At 44.7% G+C, this 24,378-nt stretch overlaps 2 protein-coding genes across 10 annotated transcripts in view; one reads left to right on the top strand and one right to left on the bottom strand.

Moving 5' to 3' along the window:
• Window positions 1-2,620, top strand: part of GRIA4 (glutamate ionotropic receptor AMPA type subunit 4) — a 267,054-nt gene extending 264,434 nt beyond the window's left edge. For 2 of the 6 annotated variants that reach the window (XM_077341547.1, XM_077341546.1), the window contains exons 16-17: window positions 662-802; window positions 1,629-2,620. In XM_077341547.1, the coding sequence (XP_077197662.1) occupies window positions 662-802; window positions 1,629-1,706 (219 nt within the window). In that variant the 3' untranslated portion in view covers window positions 1,707-2,620. Of the gene's footprint in view, window positions 1-661; window positions 1,571-1,628 lie in introns of those variants that run through there. The other 4 variants (XM_077341550.1, XM_077341549.1, XM_077341552.1 and 1 more) reach the window with 2 other exon arrangements.
• A 10,577-nt stretch (window positions 2,621-13,197) lies between these two features.
• On the bottom strand, window positions 13,198-24,378 carry MSANTD4 (Myb/SANT DNA binding domain containing 4 with coiled-coils). Of its 4 annotated transcripts, none has more exons than XM_077341554.1 (3): window positions 24,221-24,378; window positions 15,803-16,285; window positions 13,198-14,579 (listed from the first exon to the last, which is right to left on the bottom strand). In XM_077341554.1, exons 2-3 carry the CDS (start codon window positions 16,256-16,258, stop codon window positions 14,004-14,006), a joined length of 1,032 nt encoding a protein of 343 aa, XP_077197669.1. In that variant the 5' UTR covers window positions 16,259-16,285; window positions 24,221-24,378; the 3' UTR covers window positions 13,198-14,003. The 4 variants fall into 4 exon arrangements, with proteins under 4 accessions (XP_077197669.1, XP_077197670.1, XP_077197671.1 ...); XM_077341555.1 differs by having other exon boundaries at window positions 24,142-24,355; XM_077341556.1 differs by lacking the exon at window positions 24,221-24,378 and adding an exon at window positions 20,101-24,049.

A 24,378-nucleotide genomic window follows, 5' to 3' on the forward strand; every position in this document is an offset into this window, starting at 1 on the left:
GCTTTAATAGATAGAAAGAAATGCTTAAAATGTGTAGAACCAAAGCATGATCTCACCAAAGGCACTTTTGATAATAATAACTTTATTTTTATAGCCCGCCATTCACGGTTAGCTCAGTATCACTGATTTCAATGGAAGTGGAATCTGTCTGCTGGTGGCGCTAGGACTCAGCAGGGATGGACTGGGGCCAAAGTGTAGAAAAAACAAGGATTTTTATAAGACAGTGATTGATTGATAGGGTAAACTAGACCAAATCAAGTAATTTATGAGACCGTTTCAGGGCTTGTAGGCCTCCTATTAAAGTAAACCCCAAAACTGACAGGAAGCCAATAGTTAGCGACTGATCTGCTAAAGGAACAATCTGGGCAACAGTGAAATTTTTTAAAATTTTGCCCCCAGAGATTGACTTTGACTAAATTTTAGTCTACTCCTCACCTCGAGCTTGATCACTTTGAGATCTTTCGCACAAGAGTATTCACGGCACTACGTGTCTATTAAGCGAACACAAGAATGCAGATGTCTACCTCTAGATATTTTTTGGTGTTTGTCGTGTGCTGGTTTCTTGGGGAACAGAAATATTGTAACACTTCCCTCTTTCCCCCCTCCCTTTCTCTGTTTCCCCCCCCCCTCTCTTTTCCCTCCCTTTTTTCCTGCCTCCTAGCTGACCTTTTCTGAAGCCATACGAAACAAAGCCAGACTGTCCATCACAGGCAGCGTGGGGGAAAACGGCCGTGTCCTGACTCCCGACTGCCCCAAGGCTGTACACACAGGAACTGCAATTAGACAAAGTTCAGGATTGGCGGTAATTGCATCAGACCTACCATAAAAACCAAAAAAATAATCGAGTGCCTTAATTAAACTGTGTCAGTGACCGAGGGGAATACAGCATGGACTGTACCACGACACAGGAAATGTCATTGATGAACTTAGGAACGGGCTGAGTCTGGGAAAGGCTATCCCGACATGCCAGACATCATCAGCAAGAAATGCGTGCATGGGCTCAGCTCAGAAACCCAAAACTCAGATTTTATATCAGGAAAAAAAAATCATAATTTAGTTTTGTTGGGGGGAGGAGGAGGGGCCGGGAAAGGAATATGAACAGCAACCAATTTCACTTTGAGCGGACGCTTAAAAACTAATCAGACTTGCCAATTTAGCGCATTAAACAAACACGGTGAAGAACGTACATGAGGAAGGACTATCCTTTGGTCTTGGTCTGGACCAAGTGGGGAACTGATAGCTCTAGAAGTCAATGAACATGCTAACCTGTGTCTCCAGAAGATCAACATTATATAATGGAAAGAATATCCAGCTGTGGAAACGAGTCACTAAACTGTGATAAGGAATTAAATATGTAAATCCTGTGAAAAAAAATAATAAAAAGAAATTAATTACTTTTTTTTCTTTGGGAAAAAAAAAAGGAATCTTGAAACATGCTTGCTTCTTAACGGATGTAAATTCAGTAGAGGACAACACAATTCTTTTTTCTAACCATCTTAGGGAACAATTCATTGCAATAATTGATATTAAGATGCCATCACTGTAATAAAATTCAAAGACTTTTTTTTTATACGCATTGTTGGTCCTCCTCTCATTTGCTGTTACCGTCATTCTGTCCCATCATTCAGTGTTCCACGGATTTGCATCTGTCTAACTACAAGAAACCAACAAATACGTTTAGAGAACACCATCAGTCTGCAGTGTAGAATCAAAAGAGACTACGGGTCACTCATGTTACCGATATTATTTATAATCTTGTTCTGTGTAAGAAACTGTGGTTTTTGTACCCACCCAAAAAGAATAAAACAACAACTGTTCTTTTAATATCTACTGACCTGGAGTGGTTTTCTGACCATGAGGAACAGACCCGAGGGGGCGAAGAAGGCGCGTTCTGACATGACGTTAAACAAGCAGGCATCTTTTTTGAACCAAGGTAACAGCGGACTCTTCGTGGCTTTGTGTGTCGGTTCGGCATGACCACATGTATGCTATGTGTCTCCGGTGCTCAAGAACAGTTCCTTTGACAAGAGACATGCAGTTTTGCTATGTGTGTGCATTATGCAGTTTAGTTTCTCAGGTGCTGCATGGTGTATTCTCAATTTTTACTATTTCACCTAACATGTCCCGCTCCTGCTGTGTGAGGAAAGGGCTAAGGAGCTATTTTCAGCACTGCAGCCCCTGCCAGGACCACTGCAAATGGTGTTTCTTCCGCTAAAACCCCTGCCCTCTGATGTTTCACCAGGCACCACTCCACGGTCTCTCAAATATTCTGCACCCAGTACCATCTTTTGAGCCGTGTCCTGATTCAAGCATTGATTCGATCGTCTGTCCTGTGCATCACACGGCCATTTATTAAAAAAAAAACAACAACATTGCATGCACTTTTATTTTCAATTAAAACTATGTGTTTCCCCCTCCCCCTTTCCATTTCTAAAAAGCAGGCTCGTTTTTTTTTTTTCTTTCAAGCACGTAAAAGCTGTTTTAGGGAAGAGGAGGGACTAGTGACACCCCAGCCAATCAGTGCTGTCCAGGATCTGCTTCTGATGTAAGCACCAGACTTGGTTTGAGTTCAGGATAGAGAAGACACCGGTACATCTAAGCAAATTGCATCACCTTCATTTCCACAACAGGTTCACCACTTGAATTATGTACATCACTTTGTATATGCGTGTGTGTGTGTGTATCCCAATTTTGTTTCGGTTGGTGGTGATTTCTCCGTTGTCACTAGTAAATCTATGGCTTGCCTTCAATAGAAACAACAGGAATAGCATGTGGTTCTTCTTCTTATTGGATTGCAGCTGCGGGAAGATCAGAACACCCCCCCTCCATACTTCCAAGTTCTGACGCTGAAAGAATGGAAGAGCAGAAGGCAAAGGGGCCCGCACCCCCCTCCCTTGCTTTCTGTACCCCCAAAGGGAAGAGGTGTGGGGTTGCTGAATGAGCTAGCAATGGAAGTTCCTTGCCCAACCACTGGGATGTGACCTGTAAGATCTGGGGATCTGCTCGAGTTTTTCTCCCCCTTCCCTTTTGATATCTGTGGACTCCTGAAAAATGGCTCCGTTGTGATTAGTCCGGCTGCGGGTCTGAATGCAAATGCCTCTAGACAGCTGAGAGCGTCTTCAGAACTTTCTACAGAAACAAGAGCCCAGACATTTTGCTATTGGGTTGCTGGTACTTCTTGCGGTCTTCGAAGCGGAACTTGCTGAATTTGCGCAAATCACCACGGGAGTATTACAAGCCAGGAGGTGGACATAGGTATGTATGTGGATAGCAGCACTTCTCCAGGGATATCTGACACCTCTGTGAATTCCACCATCTTAGAACACAAGGGATTTCACATCAGTCCTAGGCAAAAGATCCTGGACTGGGACCCTCTGCAAGAACTAGGCTGATCCCATCTCTCCAAGACTATTTCTTCTTCCCTGAATTGCGAACCACCTGAAAATAGACCCGGAACCAAGGTGGGGAAAGTAATTTATTATTTTTTTAAAATGTATCCCTACATTGCCTTAAATGATATGGTGTTTCAGTCAAGAAGCATTCGCAACAAACATATATGACATTAAAATCAATTATACAAAAAAAACTCTGGGGCTACTTGGTCACGTCCCCCCTCCCTTGCGAATGCACATACACACACACAGAGACATACAGAAATGCCCTTCTTCACCCCCTTCCCGCTGCTTACCTGTTGGTTTCCCAACCCCCTCCTCAGTTCTTTTCCCTCCCTCAGTTGCAGACACACACACAGATTCCCTTCTCTTCCCGCCTCCCATTTCCCCCTTTGCCTGTTGGTTTCCCAATGCCCTCCTTGGTTCCTCCCCCCTCCCTCCCTCCCTCCCAAACACTCAGACACACAGAGACTCCCTTCCCTCCCTCCTGTTTCCTTTACCTGTTGGTTTCTGAACTTTCCTCCCTCGCAAACGCACACACTCCCTTCCCCTTCCCCCTTTCTGCTTACCTTCTCCTCTGGCCTCTGCTGCTGCCTCAGCCTCCGCTGGTTGTGGCCAGTGCAGCTACTGCCACAGCCTTGGAGACAGGACAGCCACTGCCTCAGCCCCTGCTGGGTGCGTAGAGGCTGGCTATGCTCCTAGGGCTGGCACAGCTACTGGCTGGTCCCTCTAGATCTTCTGGTGCGCTTTGAGAGCAGGACTGCAGACATCACATCCGTATTCATTTGTTTGACGAGGTGCACCACAAGATGTGTCCCACATCAACGAAACATTAAAATTATTAAAATATCACACAGTCAGACAGCGAGGAAGGTAATTGGCAAAAGAAAACAAAAATCAGTCCACAGCCAAGATGAATAAAGAAGGTTTCACCTGGTATCTAAATTTAATTGAACCAGGCATTGGTTGGAAATTCCCTGGGGGGTCACCATTGAGAAGATCTTGTCTCTGTAGCTGAGGACACATAGAATAGCGCTTCTGCTGAACATCTTAATTGATGGGTAGGTACAAGCAAGACCAGTTGCTCCCTGAGGTACCCTGGTCCCAAAACACAAGTAAGACTTTGTAAGAGTCCAATCCATAGTTGCCCAGAGCAGAAAATGCCATAGCTGAATTATGCTTCTCAGGAAAATGACGACTCTCGTGCATAATAAAAGCTAAGCAAAGGCACTATATGCAACAGACCTCTACTCATTCCACACATGATGGATAATAGGGTTGGGCACTTCAATGTCCGAAGTGGCCATTCGCGCCCGAAGCAACCAACGCCGCGCTGGCTGCTTCGGGTTCGAACGGCCACTTCGGACACTGAAGCGCTCAACCCTAATGGATAATGCACATTAGAAGCATATTTTCCTAGTGGGGAAAAAACAGCATGTGTGGAAAGGGCCAGAGTCTTCCAAACAGTAGCTCCCGGGCTTCAAAACTTTTCCTTCCAACGGGATTACAACCCTATCCAGAGGAGCCTGTATACTTAATCCTTGGTTGGCAACCTTACCAATCCACAGTGCCATCCAGTCTGAATTAAGCTTGAGTTAGTTTTTGGCTCCCAACCATGACAACATCCCATTCAAAGCACAGTTCAAAGTACCGCTGAACTAGCAGCAAAGGAGAAGCAGAGCGGGATGTCATCAGCTCCAAATCCTTGGACAATCTTTCTCAAAGGTTCCACAGAGATGCTATACTGCATGGGAAACGAGACCTAATGGGACCTCACAGTGCAACAGCAAGATACCCAAGCAAGGATCCAACACCACCTTCTGATCTTGGTTGACAAGAAGACAAAGACCGGCCCACCTAAGTGCATTGCCCCAAGAACCATCTCACCTGCTGAAAGGTCCCAAAAAAGTCCCGAAGTTTCAGACAGGGAGGCCAACTTCCAAAGCCAGGTTGGAAACCAGCTTGTATCAGGCCCAGCTAATCCACTTTCTCCTGAAAAAACATGAAATTACAGTGTGACATACTCAAGATCATGGCCAAGAAATGGATGACTGATCATTCCAGTCCACAGAGGACATCTACAAAAGACACTCCGCAGCCACTGCCGTGGCCTTCCAGGCAAGCAGAATTATTATTCATACCCTTCAGGAAAAAAAAAATTAATGTAAAAATATCTTTACCTCGCAATTCGGGATAAGTGATGCTTCCAGTTCTGAGCAAGGGAAACTTGACGCGGGGATATTGGTTTCTTTCAGGAGCAGCCCCCTCTCCCCTGCAACACTGACCGCCACCATATAGCCAGGCGTGTTTGGATAGCACCACTAAATCCAGAGCCTTTAATGGCATCCAGAAACAGTGTGTAGCAAAGCAAAAGTGGTAAGTAACCAAATGCACGGGTTCAGCGAAAATAATAAAACGATGGCACCGCGACATACCCAGACAACAAAAGACCCGAGTATCGATATAAAAAAACAACAACGTTGCGGCCACCACTGGAATTAAAACAGCTTTCTTTGTGTGTGTGTGTCTGTATGAGTTTGTGTATAATTCATTTGCTTGTACCGGACAGAAGACGGCAGCTCCCCCTGCCCTGCTGTGTAAGACCAGCTTTGAAAAAATACTTATGGGAAACAAAAGTTCTTGCTTTGCTTTGATCTTTAAGCCGGCATGAGATTAATATAAATCCAGTGTTTCCGACATTACAGGATTGACCCTCTCGCAGGGGTAGTCCAACTGCGTTCGCTGGCAGGGGCTCATGGGAATTGTAGTCCATGGACCTCTGGAGGGCCACAGTTGGACTACCCCTGCATGGTTACTCCTTGCATTGAATGAAATAGCAACTCGCCGTTGGCGCTCTTTGTGCTGTGTCCGTGGGTCCGATGTGCACACCTCCAGTTGCGAATGTGCTTGCGGGCACCCACCCAGGGAAGAACCTGAGAGCCAGCCCTTGGCTACAGCACACTCCTTTTGTCTTTCTGGATTGCTGGCGGATACCGAAATTCACCCTTTTGGAGTCCCTGCTACCTCACCCATAGGACGAGCCAGTGAATAGGACACACGGTGGCTTTCCTTAGGAAAGAGATCAATATCCTGTCTCCGTGGCAATTTAAGCTGAGACACGTTGACTGCAACTCCAGGAACTATTTCATTTTGGTTATAGTGTACTAATAAGCACCTGCAGAGAACAGACGGGTCTTTGTTTTGGTGGCTCAGACAGGCAAGGAAAGGGAGCAGGCAGGACGCTGTGATCCTTGCCAGGTGGTCTGTGGTTCTCAGCACAGAGATGTCACCCAAAACAGCGACCCTGTGATGCATTCTCAGTCCCTGTAACCTAACATTTATCAACAGCACCCGCCTCACAGCACCCGCCTCACATCCACTTGTGTGTTTCCCTGCCTCCACTCTGTGCCAGGTGGTATTAATTCATTAATTCATTAATTCATATACCACTCTCCCTTGTGGCTCAGTGGACAGGGCACTCCTAAATAATTTTGGCAGGAAGAGAGAATTTGCAGGGGAGAGACCCCCCCCCCCTTTATTTACTTTCCTTTTTGGCAGAATTCCCTAAGGTACTGGAAACGTTTCTGATCATGGGATGGGCTTGGGAAATAAAGCCAGGTTATAGAAAAGAGGGTTGAGATACTTGAACAAAAACACTGCTAAAGAATAGATCTGGAGAGAGGCTCAACCAAAAGAGGACTTGGTGAATGGATAAAGGGTGGCTGAGACACAGAAGGGTAGCGAAACAGCGAATGCCACAATGGATCTCCGATTTGATCAGCTATTCACATTTATTATGTATTTTAAGGTGCATGCATACCTTTATGTGCTCTCTTTATGCAAGACTGCAAGCAGGGGATACAGGTATACAGGCAAGGTGGGAAGTATCCATGTCCACAGTCACACTGCTGTTTTGTTTTGACTGCATCAGTTTACATAGCCGAAGAAGCAAGCCCCTTTTATAGCTGGATTGGAACTTGCCTCTTCAGCATTACAGATTGATATGTCAGTCTGTCCTTGGAAAGCTAAACTCGTGCTTGGAACCCAGTCTCAGGGACGCAGAATACTTTACAATACAGTTCTGTACTGTAAGTAAAAAAAATATTATTTCTAAGCCATCTATAATGCAATAATGACCCTTCTGAATCCAAATTGGGGATTACGTTCAGGAATTATTTTCCATCTCTCTCCTCCCCCTCCCCCTCCCTCTCCAGCAATGAGGCTAGCATCTCTGGTGGAAGTTATTTTGGACCCCAACCATAATCTGGTGAAATTTTGCAGGCCCTGCAGAACTGACCAAGGTCTTGTGGGGTCCAATCTCCCTTGGGTGGGCTTTCAAGCAGGCAGGGGCCCAGCCCCTAGTCAAGGCCAATTTCACCTTTCAGGCCAGGGATCCTCGGCAGGTGTTGATCTGAAGAGCGTAGAACTCTTGAAGGAATTTAAGAGCACAAGGATCTTCACTGTGTGTCTGCAAGAGCATTAGGTTCATTAAAAAAGGCAGGCGAGAACCAAAAAGGTTAGAGATAAAACCAATTTTAGAGAAATATAAACAGTTTATTGTGGGACCTCAAACGTTTTAAAACCATAAAATAATATTTATTTGGCACACATAAAACATCTAAGGGCATGCACCAATAATGCCAAAAAATGAATAGATCAAAGGTCAATTGTACAGATATAAATCACAAGCTTTTTACAATTTTCAACATAGGTGGGGGGGGAACTGATTTAGTCGGTTCTGGCTAGTTCTGGTCCTACGAGGTGTTCATATTAGCAGAAGCCTCAGCCAGCAAATATCTCTTGTTCCTCCCCTGGAAATGGGAGAATCCTACTGGGGGCTTCTCTGAGGACAGGCCCAAATTAAGAGTGCTTTGCAGAACCGGGAGCAAATTAAATGGCCTGTGGGCACTGACATTGCCAGTTTTGATTTCAAGGTTGCTGGTGTCTGTCTGCGTTATGATGCCTACCTGGCTTGAGGAAGCCCTCGGGTGCTCTGGATCGATGTATTGGAAGCAAGAAAAAATGGCCGCCAAGAAGCTTCGGCCTCGAAAATTGAGCCTTAGATGCTGGCGTATCTGCTGTCTGCATTTTTATTTATTTTTGTGAGAGGGAGGCTCTGCAGTTCATACCATGCACTCATCAGTCAGGGATGTCCTAGGGAGGGGTGGTCAACCTGTGGTCCTCCAGATGTTCATGGACTTCATTTCCTAGGAGCCCCTGCCAGCAAACGCTGGCAGGGGCTCATGGGAATTGTAGTCCACAAACATCTGGAGGACCACAGGTTGACTACTCCTGTCCAAGAGGGCACACCTGGATGCATGTTTCTCCTGGCTCCCAGACATTAGTGGAATGCTTCCCTCAGCATGCTTGCCATTATTGCTTCTTCACTGTGGTCAGTGCCATCCATTTGAGGGCAGTGCCAGACAAGCCCGTTGCCTCCCAGCCTCAGCCGAAATGGGCACCTTGTGATCGGCCTCTGAGAGGAATCCATCATGTTTTTCCTTTTCAGCCTTGTAGTAGCTTGTGTATATCGCTCTCGGCTGAGCTAAAATGGCTACTGCCAGAGTCAGTGGACTCAATTTACTTTCACCCTGAGAGGTGGCTAGCTGTCGGGCAGGAGCTGAAGGAGAGAGAGGAAAGGAGGCTGAGATAAATCAGTAGAAGGGATATGAGAAACAGTAAAGAACCAATAAAAATTGAGTGGAGGTAATAGGAACCTGCAGGCTAGCTGCTCTCCCTCTTTGAGGCAGGAAGAAAACTGGAGGCAGGCCTTGTTCTACTGAAGGAGACAGAAGAGGAAGAAGTTTTTTGTCCCTGCCTTCCTGGCTAAGTAGTGGGGAAGCCCATTATTCAGATGTCCTCCGTTCAGAGGGAGAAAATCAGATGTTTAACAAAGGTGCAGAGTGCAGGTACAGGATTCAAATTAAAAGCACACAGACTCAAACTCAGTCATAACTGGAAGTAAGCTATGCGTGCAGAAAGGGCCTATGTCTGAGATGACATTTGAATTTGGGTTTTGCTGTCTTGTCCAATATCCTATTTAAAGTGTATGTGTTAAGTACCATCAGGGGACTTCAGAAGCTATGTCAAAACTATGAACTTATGACCACCCAAACATCCAACTGTTAACAGCCTTGCTCAGGTCTTGCAAACTGAGGGCTGCAGCTTCCTTTATTGAATTTATTTATTTTCTACTATTTGTCACGCATCCATAATATCATTTGATTGACTTTTGTCCCAGCTTTCCATGCAAAAGGACCCCCAACATGCTCTAGAAAAATCGATAAAATACAGGAATGTTTCATCTCCTCAAAGATCACTGTACTCTGGGATCTCACTTTTCTTCATGCCCTTCTGATTGTTCCCAGCCCCTTCCATCCCAAGAGCAGTGAGATCTTCACACCGACATCTGTTCAGGATCCCTGGGCCGAAAACATGAAGTTGATCTCAACCAGGGCCAGGGCCTTTTTGACCCTGCTCCCAGCCTGGTGGAATGAGCTCCTAAATCAGTTCCACAAGGCTTGTAAAATGGAGCTAATAAACCTGGATTATGGTCAAGGCCAAAAATAACATAGACCATGGAAGGGGAGGAGGGAGAAGAGATGGAACACCCGCTCCTGCCAAACCTCCCCCATCTGGGATTTAGTTGCGGGAAGGTTTTCTTGGGGGTAGGCTTTTGAGAAGCCCTGGGTTTTCTGAATGGGTGGAGTTGATTTTTACTATATTTTTAAAATTAAAAATATATGGCCATATCAACCCATCCCCTCTCCCAAAATAGCCAATGATGGACCTGGATGCGGTAGGAAGGGGAGGGGCCCCAGGTGAGCGTGTACACACTTATGTTTTCCAACCTTATTTGAGGTTTCTCGAAGTCTGAAGAATGTTTCAGGGGTTTCCCAACGGTAAAAAAAGTTGAGAAAAGCTGGTCGGGGGTACAGATTGGAGTAGCTGGAATGTTTTAAAGTTTTAACTTTCACATTTTAATTTTAACTTTTATATATGTTTTAATGCTGTCACCCACCCTAAGCACTGGAAGGGTGGGATATAAATAAAAAATTATGACTATTATTATTATTTTACTCTCCTGCTGGCTGACGAGAGCCAAGTGGAGCAGCTGAACAAGGACAGCTGATGGTCTGCTTCATATAGCTAGTTGCATGAAATTGCCAATGTCAGTAGACAAGCTTATTTGGACTCATCAGCTATAACTACGGCTAGAAAGTAATTGTACATAATGATGCCTGTTAGGCCCCCCATATATTCCTTAGTCTGGATGGATTTATTCTCTCTCCAGATGCCATTGCTCAATAATTTTCCTAGGCGGGTAAAAGGCAGTAAGCCACTATGTCGGATTGGGACCGCAGATAAATGAGTCAGTATTTTATTTATCAAGTGTTGTATTTTGTAAAAACAAAAGCCAAAAACTGAGCTCATGAAGCAATGGTGGCCACAAGTAAAAATACAATACAGTAGATAAAGGGTAGTCAAACTGCAGCCCTCCAGATGTCCATGGACTACAATTCCCATGAGCCCCTGCCAGCGAATCCTCATCATTTGCACATTCACAACTCAGTTTCATTTGTTCATAGTCCCTGATATTGTGGGAGTCTCCAAACCAATTTTTTGTACTTTCTATGCCATCAGGGAGGGCGGTATATAAATATAATAAATAATAAATAGTCATAGCAATGATATCTTATGGGAAATTTGGGGAGGGTTTTATAGGAAGGCAGTAGACTCCTGCCTCCCAGTATTCCCAGAGTGATCCTGGGAAAAGCTCTTCTGTAAATGAGATTCTATTGTACGTAAACCACTAAAGGACAGTTCATACATTTGAGCAGCCATACGAACATAATGGACTTTGCAGGGCCACATTGGCAGGCCCAGAGCTAGACCACATTCACAGACTGTGTCACCTGTGAGAACCCTCACCTGGGTATATAGGCTACATAGGTGGCTGTCGTGACTTCCTGGTTCAAAACACTGCTACTGCTATAATAAAAGTCATAGTGGCTGACTGTACAAGTGCTGGTTCTCAGCAGTGCCTTCATGAGTAGGCACCATGCATATACAGGGCTCTGGATCATGGCCTATATGAGCAATCCGTGCAATGCCCACTACAACCGACCACACTTATCTAGCAGTAAAACTGTTAGCTGCCCTCATAACTAAATAGTTGCTTCAAAAAGTTAACACACTGTGATGCGCTTACCAAAACCAAATGCTTAACACATCCACAAGCAAAAGCTTGCCGGTATGCCTGCTCTTTTTAGTCAGGCCTGACCACTGACTAACATTTCGTGGGGAGGGGGGCAGGATTGCTTCTTTCAACTCAGTGGGCTCACGCGTAATTCTGACATCTGATATTCTCATGTGCTGCCAGTCACAGAATCAGCAGTTGTGACCAATTCGTGTGAAGACAAAGAGAGGTTCTTCTTGTTCCTCCTCCTCTCCAGAGCTGTGTGAACAGATGAGTCTACCACATGGCACTTGGTGAAGCTCTGTGAAAAAAGGCAGCTAGTGCTGAAGCCTGCCCGTTTCTTAACGCAAAATATAGCAGAGACCTCTGAGTGAATTGTTCCCATTGGCTAAGATGATAAAGGAACCTCAGGATGGGAACCCTGGGGATGGGATTTAACAGAGTGGGATTTAACAGAGTAGGATTTCAAAAGTAGAACACATTAGGGTCCCGTACTGCTAGAAAGATTCTCATTCATGAAATGTTCGCAATGGAATTAATCTAATAAAAATGATGTAGAACTTGTACAAATGCTCACATGACATGGCTACTGCAAAACAAGAGCTAAATCCCACTCTCCTAGGATGAAAATTTTCATTTCCATCCTCTTATCCCCTCTCCTAGAGATAACTATGCAAGTGAGAGTGCTGAAACTACTAAACCTGGAGAAGATCCAAATTAAAAGTTTTGCTTTCCCCTTCCTCATGCATTCCTTGATAGAGCCATCCATCAAGGGTAAGTTATCTCAGGAAGGATCAGAAGCCCCACGCAATGTAATTACTGATCTAGAAGTATTGCATTACACGGCATGAAATGAATTGGCAACTCTCCTTTATGCCGCATGAAGCAACTGAATGATGATTGAGTATTTCAATTAGGAAGGAAAAAAGGGAGAAACCAGGCATGGTATTCCCCTGTCCGGTTTCACAAGCAATGGAAATATGGCCAATGTGCAGTGAAGACATTTAAGATTGCAAGCAGTTTGTGGCAGGATGTGTATGTGGAGCACATGGTCAGGATCAAATGATCATCTCAAGAGGGGTGGAAAAGAACCCCATGTTTTTACTATCAAGTTTCACTGGTGAGTATCAAAGGCAGGGCTATGCTGTATAGGTGCCCCCATGCATGCAGACACTGCCCCTGGTGAGCTGTATGTCTCAGGCACATTGCAATAAACTGCCAACAATCCCAACCCCAAACAAAAAGACAAGAAACAGCTCCTAGCAGCTCTTTAAGGTTCTACTAAAGGTTCTAGCTATTTAGGGGACATTCATGGAATTTCAGGATATAGTTTAATTTCTTAGGGGAAAGGAACATAAAATGTCTGTTGTCTTCATTAGGGCCAAAACACAATATAATAATCATGAGGGGGGGGGGGCAAGGAGGTTATTCTGAAACAGGCTTCATTTGAGGAAAGCAGTATTATTTATAAGTTTGAGAACACACCATTTTCTCTGGTAGCAGAAAAGTTCAGAAAGGGATCCATGGTAGCCACCCCGGATGGTTCAGTGGACACTTGGCTAAGGAATTTATTCCATACCTGAGAAGCACACTTCTTTTCAGTAATAAAAAAATAACACTTTATTTGCAAAATAAAAGTAATTACATAGTGATATAAATAAACATACATAATCTATGTAAACCCCACAAGACGGATTCCAATTCAAACACTTGAATGTCAAAGTGGGTCACCAAAATTATCTACAGACACCAGAATTTCTAATATCTGCCTTAGCAATAAACGGTTAAGTTTACGTTTTCATATATGAAGAAGATTAATTTATTAATTTTCTACAAGCATATGTACTGAGCAGGAACACAACCGACAGCCTCAAAGACACTTTTGCAAATCCATCCAGAGAAGAACACACTTCACATTAAAGGCATGACTTTCTGTGGTAACACTATGTAACACTGAAGGCCTAGCTTCAATCTTACTTCTTTAGGTCAAATGCAAATTTATATGGAAGGCTCCTATGGATTTAGAATAATATACTCTTAAAATGACAAGATACAGCTACGCCTTGATCCTTAGTGTGGACGTAAAGCTATACAACAGAGAATGCAAGAGGACATTAACACTTCTCTTATACTGAAATGCAGCTTCACATATAAGCCCCATTTACACAGGCACACTAACATGCTGAGCACCGATCCTCAGCACCTTTTAAAATTTGACTCCAGCAACATTCAACTCTGGCCAAAAGAAAAGGGGGAAAAGGGTACAGTCAGGGCATAATCCTCACGGTATCCGGACAATGGTGAAATACTTTGAAGATGGAAGTTGCCCAACACTTTTAGTGAAATCAAGTTAAACTTTTAAGAAAAAAATACAAACATCGAAGCACAAAGCACGGTTGCTCAGGCAACATTCACTGCAAGTGCCCTTCCCGCTGAATCCGCAGGCGTTCTTTTTCGACTTGCAAGCGTTCTTTCTCAATCTGCAGCTTCTCCGATTCAAACTTCAGGAACTGCAGCCTCTCCTTCTCCAATTGTAAACGCTCCTTCTCTATCTTAAGTTTTTCGGTTTCTAGATCCAGAGGCGGCACGGTGGGCTTCTCCACCTGGCTGGCATCATTTTCCAGGGAGAGTTTTTCAGCACGCAGCGCCTCAAGCCTCAGTTTCTCTCGCTCCATCTGCAACCGCTCCTTCTCCAGCTGAAGCCTCTCGTGCTCCAGGTCGAGATGCCGCAGACGCTCCTTCTCGATCTGCAGCCTCTCTTTCTCCACTTGCAGCCGCTCCGCCTCGATGTCCAGGCGCTGTTTTTCCAGTTCCAGCTTCTGTTTCTCCAGGCTGATGAGCAAATGGGAATCCTCGTACACCAGCCTAGCTTGGGCAGAGCTCAGATTGCCAAACTCTTCAATGTGGGTGAAATCTGGGAGGTCGTTCTCCTTTTTGGAGTCTGGCAACACTGAGGACAAAATCTCCTCTTCTTCCTCAATAGGAAACTAGGGAAATCAATTGAAGGATTCACCGATTACTTTTAATTTTGTTCTAAGCTGGGAAAATAAAGATGTTCCACATTTTACAGTTACAACCCACATGTTGAATCCAGAGTTTCATTTGGATACCACCCATGTAAACTATATGATAAAATTTTATATATTTGCACAGAAGACGGCCGGGCATGCTGTAAAGCTTAAAGCAGAGGTTACACTGATCACATAGCTGCTCAACAACACAAAAGAAGGGGCAAAAACCCAATCCATAACTGGAACTGGATATCTAAAAGGTTGAGGGTCTAAGCATATATAAAAAGGATTAAACAAGCTATATCTTTAAAAAGCTTCTAAAAATAGGCCTTTAGGAGATACAAGGAACACACTGTGATGTACATATTACAAACAATGCATTGTCTTCTTAGTGGCACTGCTTGGAAACAATAAAGAAAGGAAATCAGACCAGACATGTTTCAGACACAAAGGCCTTCTTCAGTGGTTCCAATTTAATACCACAGGAATCCATACTGCAGATAACCTTTTAAAGGGCATGTGGGTGTATCCCCGAAAATCATTCCTGTGGGACAAAACAACTCTGTGAGAGTATAACATCTGGACACTAATCTTTAGAGCCCCGCCCAGGGAAATGTGAAATATACCCATGGTGAATACAGCTGTTTCTTCACCCATAGGGTGTATATCTGTACTGCAGTACTAAATTAAGCACACCTTTCTTTCTCTTCCATAAACAGAGGCAGAGCAGACAACCTCATCTCCTTCCTCTTCCCACCATCTGCCCAACATATAATGCTATTCATAGTCCCTGGAATGAACTTTCTGAGGGACAGAAATGATTCTGACGGAAAGGGAGGCAGGAAAGACACACTGTCAGTGCTTTTCACAGGTCATTCACAGGATCAAATCAAAGCATCCAATTTTTTAACAAATTATATAGCCTAAGTGGTAATGATAATTCTAGCTACCAGGACAAAAGGATACATTTCATTAAAGAAGCTCTGAAGCTAACACAGACCTTTGGGAGTGATGGAAAAAACACCATCATCTTCTGTATCATATGCTTATCCAAACTGGCACAGATTGAACAAGCAAGACTGCTTTCTCATTGGCTGTCAGAGATTATCAGTACAGTTGCCACTGTACAGCAACTTTATATAATAAAAATGAGCCAGGAAACTATCAAAATTAAACTTTACAGGGTAGGAACTACTCACTTCAAAACTCTGTGGATCTTCTTCTTCTTCTTTGACTTCAGTTAACGATCCACCCGCTTCCCGGAAGTCTGCGATATTCTGCCACTCAAAAGTAGATTCATTTGGAAATCCAATTTTCTCATCTATATCTTCATTGAGAGAATCATCCAAATCAGACAAAGGAAGGTGAAAGCCAGCACCTACAAGCCTGATGTTGGAATTCAATCGCTTCCGCTTCATCAAGGCTCTCCAGTCGAGGTATCGCCTTTTCACTTCGGTCCCTGTCCTTTGCTCTCCTTCACCCACAGCATTTACACACTCTGCTATTTCCTCCCAAGCCTTCCGCTTCATTTCATTAATTGTCGTATTTAGTTGTTTAGAAAAAAGCACTTCTCTCCTTTTTCGGATTTCCTTAAGTAGTGTTTGAGTTTCTTGAACACTAAAATTGCTTTTTCTTTTCCTTTTTAATTGTTTCATCTTTTCCAACTTTCAACGTGTTTGTTTCTGCAGAAGACAAGAGATAAGTAGTGATTTCCTTTGTTCCATAATAACCAACCTGAAACTCAGTATGTTCTTGCTTCTTTCTTTTTTGCCATCAAGTCACAGCCAGTGTAGTATAGTGGTTAAGAGGGGAGGCCTCTAATCTGTGTCATGTTCCATGGCAATTTTGCGGTTTGCTATTCACTGCATAGCAGTCCCAGACATCCCTGGTGGTCTCCCTTACAATATGCTCCAGTGACAACCCCGCCCCAGTTAGATTCCAAGCACAGGCTAGCGTGGGCCACCCATGTTAAGGCACGTAACATATAACATTATTACAATCATTTCAATATTTGTTTGGGGAAAAAATGGAAAATTGTTTTTCAAACTATACAGTATAAATTATGTATATCCTCTGTAATACTTACTTTTAAATGTTAGTTTCCATTAATTTCTTCGGTTTCAATTGTGTAACTGTAGGCTAACACTAGTATTCCAGGATAAAAGCTAATTTATTAACTAGAAATCAAGCCCATTTTATACTGAAATAAAATGGGCGCTAGGCCCCCGCTCCCTGGGGAAGCCTTCACAGGGGCCTTCCCAGGGGCTGGCTCGCGGCGGCCCCATGCCCGCAACCTGGGGCGTAATCCCAGAACACGCTCACCGCGTCGCAGACCACCCGCCCGAGACGCGGGACCTTCTCCCGGCCCCAGGAGCAGCCTCACCGCGTCTGCCAAGCGCCGGAGACCTGGGGCCTTCTCCCCCACCCACCTTCCAGGAGGTCCGGGCAGCAAGGGCAACCAGGATAGTTCTCGGTGGGTGGGTGTATGCGTTTTGGATGTGTAGCAAGGGGCAGTGGCTCAGGAAGGAGTCTGGGGGGTGATGGGGGGGAGTTGGCATTGGTCGGGTGCGTGTGTGTATTTGGTGGGGGAGAAGCGGTGGTGGCGCAGAAGGATGGAGAGGGGGTGAGTTGGCAGTTTGTGGTAGCGTTGTTGGGGGGATGGCGTCCCTGCTCCTTTCCCAATGGAGAGGAGAGGTTGCCGGGAGGACTCACCAGCTTGGAGGCCTTCTCCGTCTGCATGGCGACTCCCCTGGCGGCCGAGACGAGGCCAAGCAGCTTTGTGGCTGATTCGCCCCTCCGAGTTTTTATCCTGGACAAGGCCCACCCTAACTCCTCCCCAGGAGCCCTTAGCGCTTTATTTAATCCGCTCCGCAGGAGCGGTTAAAGATTTTTCCATCCCACAATTGTCACCAAAGAGAAGATTTACTCAGTATAATCCACGTGGCTATGAAATTGTCTTTAAAATGATTATTAACTATGTATCACAATAAAAATCTGTTTATTTAACTAGCACATACCAGACCTATTGAATTATTTAAGTAATGCTTTAACACCACAACCAATACTTGGAAAGTCAATTGTCTAGTCCTTTTTAACCAGTCTCCTCTAAGGCAGTGGTCCCCAACCCCCGGTCCGGGGACCGGTCCCGGTACGGGGACCGGTCCCGGTCCGTAGATCAGTCGGTACCGGGCCACAGCTCTTCCTTGTCCTCCTCCCCGGCTGCTGCCTCGCCACTCTGCTGCCAGCTCCCCTTTGGTGCTCTCCGGCGGCTGCCTTGGCTGGGGCTCTCCCTCGGCATGGCACTGTGCAGCTGCTGCTGGCAGTGGGCAATCAGGGGCGCCGTGGGGAAAGCAAGTGGTGCAGGGGCTCAGGCGGCGATGTCCCTCAGCAAAAGACTAGACCCCCCCCCCAGGCCTCAGTAAAATTTTCAAGCATTGACTGGTCCTCAGTGACAAAAAGGTTGGGGACCACTGCTCTAAGGCACCTACATTTTAGATTACTCTGATGTGCTTCAGCCAAGCATCTGATCTCTGCAAAGGATACAGGAATTGTACACTGTGCTAACTGCCAATCTGTCAGAGCAGTAGATAAGGTGACTGTCCTGCCATAATGACAACAGAGGCAGAGCCAACACAATTGTCGGGAACAATGCTGCCACAGTGCCACCCCCTCTATATTTGGAAAACAAACAAAATGGGTTCACGTTGGTCTGAAGCAATAGAACTAAGTTTGAGTCTAGTGCCCCTTTAAGGCAAACAAAGTTTAATTCTGGGTATATTCTTTTTGTGTGCATGCACACTTCATCGCACTTGTACAGACGAACAATCAGAGAGCTATTCAACCTTAATCCAGACATAATCACACAAGGATATTGAGCACAGAGCAAGAGGCACTGTCAGAGAAATACTGAACAAGGTGGTCAGGTTTCGTCATGGCAGTTGCTAATACATCCTTTTATCTTCCAGGCTGGAAATGTTCATATATTGAGAAAGCACTACTTAGTTCAGAAGTGAGCTTTTGCCACAACCAGGTAAAGCCTCGTAGCATTTTCCTCCAAGTATAACTTTTGCAGTTCCTTGCATGAGATATCCCATCAAAGCTTGTGAATTATCAATATTTGCATGTATTAAAGCAATCAAGTGTTTAAGTTCATATGAAAAAGGGACTCTCTGCTCTGCTGAAAATCATATTATTATATAAATGTAGCTCAATTTGCTGTATTTTTAAGACCCTTTCATTAAAATTTCATTAAAAGGGCCCAAACCAGTGAAATCATTATAAATGAAAAATGGGAGTATCAACATCTTGTTAGCACTGTTTTTATTACTGGTCATATTCTACTGGCAGTAAAATATGCAGACTTCTATTATATAAAGCACTATTTAATTTTATAGGCTTGGATCCTATGAATGATTCTATCCGTGCTAGATAATTTGTGTTATGAAGCATGCTTCTCCTGCTTAAGTTTCATTTGCTAAATATCAGAGATTTTTTTAATGGGTCATTGCACAAATTGAAGTTTTAGTGTTAAGGAAAGTGCATTCCGTTAAAGAGACTATCTAACTTAAATGGACCACATTCACAGGATCCAAACTCAAGTGACTGGCCCAAATCCAGAGAAAATTAGTTCTGTAAACGCAACAAATGGATTTACATTGAAGTGCAACTAGCTTTGTTTGGTTCAGAAGCACTGCATCTAATCTTCATCTGATGCCCTCTTTAGTATTGTAAAGAGCCCTTCCTATTTGCTTCTCTCTATCCAGTCATTCATTATGTATTTTTGCCTCTCTAATATCCTGATTTCAAAATTACAATTCTTCCTTTTTCACCTTCCCTTTAACTTTTTAACTTTTCCTGTAAGTCTTTAATCATAACACATACACCATACATTTTCCAGATCTGTAACATAAATAAAGCCAGACTGGGGTGGTGGGAGGAGTTGGAGCTCATAGCCTACCTGATTAGCTGTCCATCCAATGAACGGACAATTAGGTATGCCTGTCCCTGGGCGTATCTCTCTTCAACTTCTTCCATGTGGAAAAAGTGCCAGCCCACAGTAAGGTAAGCAGCAACCAGGAGCTGGGAGGGAGGTTCTGGGACTGTGGGCCCAAGGGTGGGGGGGAGGCAGCCAGCCCCTACCAGTGTACCCCTCGCCCTGAGCAGTCCTGCCTGCGTTGGGGGGGGGGAGAGGGAGCCCACCAACGCTCCCCCAGCCACGAGCAGTCCAAACTGTAGCCTCACTAGGGCTGCCAGAGGGGAGGGAGCCCCTGCCAGCTATCACCCCCACTTCAAGTAGCCCTGCCACAGGCCTTGTCCGTCTACCCGGGTTGGGGGGAGGGGTGAAGGCTAGCACATGTTGTATTTTTCGTACAATGGGATTTTCTGCTAGTGTATTACAGAATTTTCTTAATGCAGCAATGAAAACTCACAATAATTCAATGCACAAATTACCTTTGTATCATTGTGCAAGTATCCTTATTATCTTACTGTTCAATACCTGCCTTGATGTTTTCACAAGCAGCTCTCCATAACAATTCTGATACCTCTTGAGTAACAGCAAATTTACAATGCAGATTTCTGTAAATATAAAGTTCTTTTTCTGGTGCATTGTTTTGCATCTGTCAATACTGAATTTCATCAGTAATTTTCATTCCAGCTCTTCTTGTGCTGCAAAACAGTGCTATAATAATCACAGACTGATTTAAACATATTTCAAGGCATTCTTGAACAAATACATACAGATGAACAAAATATATCCTTTGTTCTTATTAGAGTTGCAATCTCTAAAATCATCTCAAAACAGAAAAAATGAGAATAAACCAGAGATGGCAATGAAGTCTTGCATCACAAATGTTAATCCCAAATTCCAAAACACCCTCATTTATGGGATCAGGCCCCAGATCTTGCAGGTCCAGATTGAATTAATTGTAAATTGATCTTTGAATTCTTAAAGCTTCATCCAAAGGTTGACTATTTTTTTTCACTTTACGTCTGAGAAATTCATCTGTTTGCTCTGTATTAATTTTTTTAAATAAATATAATTAAAATAAGTGCGCTATTTCTATCATACAATATAATCTCCCAGCTTTTGACCAAGCCCAGCTATGCTTTCTGTCAGTGACTTGGGCATGAATCTGAATGCTTCCCTTTGTGATCTGTGGCCCAGATCACAAATGCTACACGCCTGGTTGACCTGCGCTAGGCATGATAGTTCACACTGTCTCTCGGTGTTGAAATTAGCCAGGCTGATCCATGCAATGGTCACCTCTAGATCAGACTTTGGCAACTTGCTCTACACAGGGCTTCCATGAGATTGCTCCAGAAACTCAAGCTGGTCCAAAATGTGGCACTGGGGGTCCTCATGGGGACCCAATGGTGAACACACATGACACTGGTGCTCTTCCAGCTGCTTTGGCTCTAGATTACAGACTGGATAAGTCTCAAGGTTTGATATGAGCCTCCGGGGATGGCAGTATATATAAATATAATAAATAAACAAAGAAACTGTCTGGGACTGGGTTATCTGTGGGACTGCTTTTTCCTTTACACCGCTCAGAGCGTTAAGACCAAAATCTGCTCAGGATCCCCCACCCAAAGGATGTGAAACTGACCATGGCCCCAGTCTTGTTAAACGCCCTGCCAAGAGATCTTTTCGGGACCCCACTACTTACTTCCCTCCATTGTAAGAACTGTCCATTTATTCTTACTCTCAGCTTGCTGTCATTGAACCAGTTTTTAAGCTGTAACTAAGCCTACCCTTTTATTTGATGACTGCTAAATTCACTCAGGTGCCTTTGGGGAGCTACCCTGTCAGAAGCCTTTTGAAATTCTTGAAATTTTGAAAGTATATTATGTACATGCTTGTTCACTTTCCCAAAGAACACCAAAAGCTTGGTGAGACAGGACTTCCCTTTGCAGAATCCATGCAGATTTCCCATCTGTATGTTTTATTGGTCTATGGATCTAGTATTATCTTTGATTGCAGCTTCTACAGACATCAGGCTGACTGGTCCATAATTTCCTGTTTCCCCTCTGGGCCTTTTTTAAAAAAAATTGGTGTAACATTTTCTACTCTCTATATTCCAGTCTACTATATTTAGTGATAGGTTACGCATATGACTTAACAATCTCACATTTGAATTCCCTAAGAATTCTTGAATGTATGCCATCAGGACCTGGAGACTTATTGGATTTTAATTTCCCAAGAGGTCTAGAACTTCACCTCTCATCACCTCAATTTGACTCAGTTCTTCAGACTCCCTCCTTGAAAAGAGTGGCAGTGACCAGACTTCCCAAAGTGAACACAGAAGCAAAAAAAACTGTACTGAGCTTCTCTGCCATCTCCCCATTTTTCTTTAGAAATACCTTTAATTCCTTGACTTGCATTCATATCAAAGGTGCCCACAGGCTGGCATCCCTATTCAAAATTAACCACATAACTCTGAACAAGCAGGAAACTGCCATAGTAAGGAAATTTATTCCAGCATAAACAAGAGCCCATTCACTGGGTATATACAGCAGGCCCTCACTATACTTTTATGCAGAAAGCAGGGGAAAAGGTAAGATGAAGAGGTCATAAAATGCAGGAAGAACATGACAAAATGTGACTGCATAAAAGCATAGTGAAGAAAAACTAAACAAACACCGGCTTAAAAAAAAAACCCAATTTTACAATGTCAATAAGTCTTTAAAGTGCCACAAGGGAGCAGTTATTGATGCAATAGACTGACCCCACAACTTCTTGCCAATCGGGGATATTTCTACTCATTTTCTACTTGTGGTGAACGATCTTAAATAATAGACAAGAGACTATTCTAAAGCTTCCATCCAAATCAGTGTAACCTTTCAGTAGCACTTTTAATAAAATTTATGGCAGGTTATGGTCAGATAAGCAGTGACTCTCAAAATCACATCCCTGCCAAAAATGTTGTTAGTCCTTAAGATGCTACTGGGCATATTCTTTTCTATTGCTACTATTTGTATAAGTAATTTGATCTTTCTGTTGTCTGATAATGACTACTATTACGACACATAATAACTTTTTTTAATGGCCTGGCCTTCCTGGTTGTCTTATTATTAGAAATCCTTATGTTTCTAATAGACTTGTGCTCTTTGCTAAAAAAAAATTTAGGTCCAATTTTGTAAGTAGGATTTTTAACAGTTTCTTTTTTAAAGATAGGGTTTATTCTAATTTAAACCTTGCAATTCGTAGCCAGTTTTACCTATTTGTAGTTATCAGCCTATAAGCTTTATATTGCACTATGTATACGTTTACGTTTTTATACACACACATATACAAATATGCACATGAGGCAAAGCCACTGTGGAAGTAACAGTGGGGGGGGAGAGTGAAATATGGGTGAAGGATGCAGATGGTTATGCCAGTTCTGGGGGAACCTGCCAGGGAGGCATGGCCAGCTGACGTCACTTCCAGGGGTCCCTGAAGCCTGAAACTTTATTTCAGTCCCCTCCATGGCCAAAAGGTTTGAAAAGGCTGTTCTAGAATCTTGCCAGAAATTCTCCACGTGTTCCTTGCTTTTCCCCAACCGACTCCTTATCCTTGATGCTTTAGGCTGATCCTGCACAGAGAAGGGGGTTGGACTACCAGGCCTGTATGGCCCCTTCCAACTCAATTATATAAAAATTATATATATAAACACAAACAAAGTATCAATTACATACTAGGTATGATGTCTATATCTATACACATATTCTGTATCAATTACGTACTAGGTATGATGTCTAGACACACAATCTGTATCGATTACGTACTAGGTATGATATCTAGACACACACATTGTGTTTACGTACTAGGTATGATATCTATATCTAGACACACACTCTGTATCGATTACGTACTAGGTGTGATATCTCTATCTATACACATTCTCTATTGATTACGTACTAGGTGTGATGATACACATACACACACACACACACACACTATATCGATGATGTACCCGGGATGACGATATAATGACGGCGACGACGCATGACTAATATATTAAAACTTTTAGTGCTGCAGGCAGGCAGGCGGGCAGGGCCACTCTTGGTGGTGCGGCCCATTCTGCCTCTCCAGAGGCCCATTCTGCCACTTTTTCCCTCGGAGCGTGCACGGGACAGAGGGCGAGCCCTTTCTGCCGACTCGGGAAGGAGGCTTCCTAGAATGGGCGCTGCGCCTCCAGGGCCAGGCAGGGTGCAGCCGGGGGGGGGGGAGAGAAGGTAGGTGGGGGGGCGCCCTCTTTGAAGCGAGGCGCCCTGGGGCGAGGGGGGCCTCCCGGGGCGTGTCCTGCCCCCCTCCTCCTCCTCCTCCGAGGGTGGGGTGAGGCGCGGCCGGCGACGGCGGAAGGATGCCCCTCAGGAAAACTACGCAGGGCGAAGGGCGGGGAAAGGAAGAAGCAGCCAAGTTTCCCTCCGCGCCAGGCGGCCCGAGTCCCGCGCTCGCTGCCCCACCGCTCCCCACAGATGGGCGCGGCTCCCCCCCTCCCCCCTCCCCCCTCCCCCCTCCCCCCTCCCCGGCCGCGCCCCAGCGACTCACCTGCGCGCAACGCTCCCCCCGCGGAACGCCGGCCTTTTGACCCACCCCCCTGCTGCTGGCGAGCCCGCTTGTCACTCACGCCGCCACGCCGCGCCCTGATTGGCCAGGAGCCTCCCGCTCGTCATCCGCGCGGCGCACGCTCCCCAACGGTTCCAACCGCCGCCGCCGCCTCTCCTCATGCCCGAACTCGCGCAACTTTCCCCGAGCCGCGCTGGTTTCTCCCCCCTCCCACCCCCG

This window comes from Paroedura picta, chromosome 6 (assembly GCF_049243985.1).
Source record: "Paroedura picta isolate Pp20150507F chromosome 6, Ppicta_v3.0, whole genome shotgun sequence".
Lineage (NCBI taxonomy): Eukaryota > Metazoa > Chordata > Lepidosauria > Squamata > Gekkonidae > Paroedura > Paroedura picta.

Bases quoted from the DNA above. Each gene is read 5' to 3' on its own strand.
- MSANTD4 (XM_077341554.1), bottom strand. From the start codon at position 16,258: ATGAAACAATTAAAAAGGAAAAGAAAAAGCAATTTTAGTGTTCAAGAA. The intron at 14,580-15,802 runs GTGAGTAGTTCC...TGATTTCCCTAG, and splicing joins AAGATCCACAGAGTTTTGAA to TTTCCTATTGAGGAAGAAGA.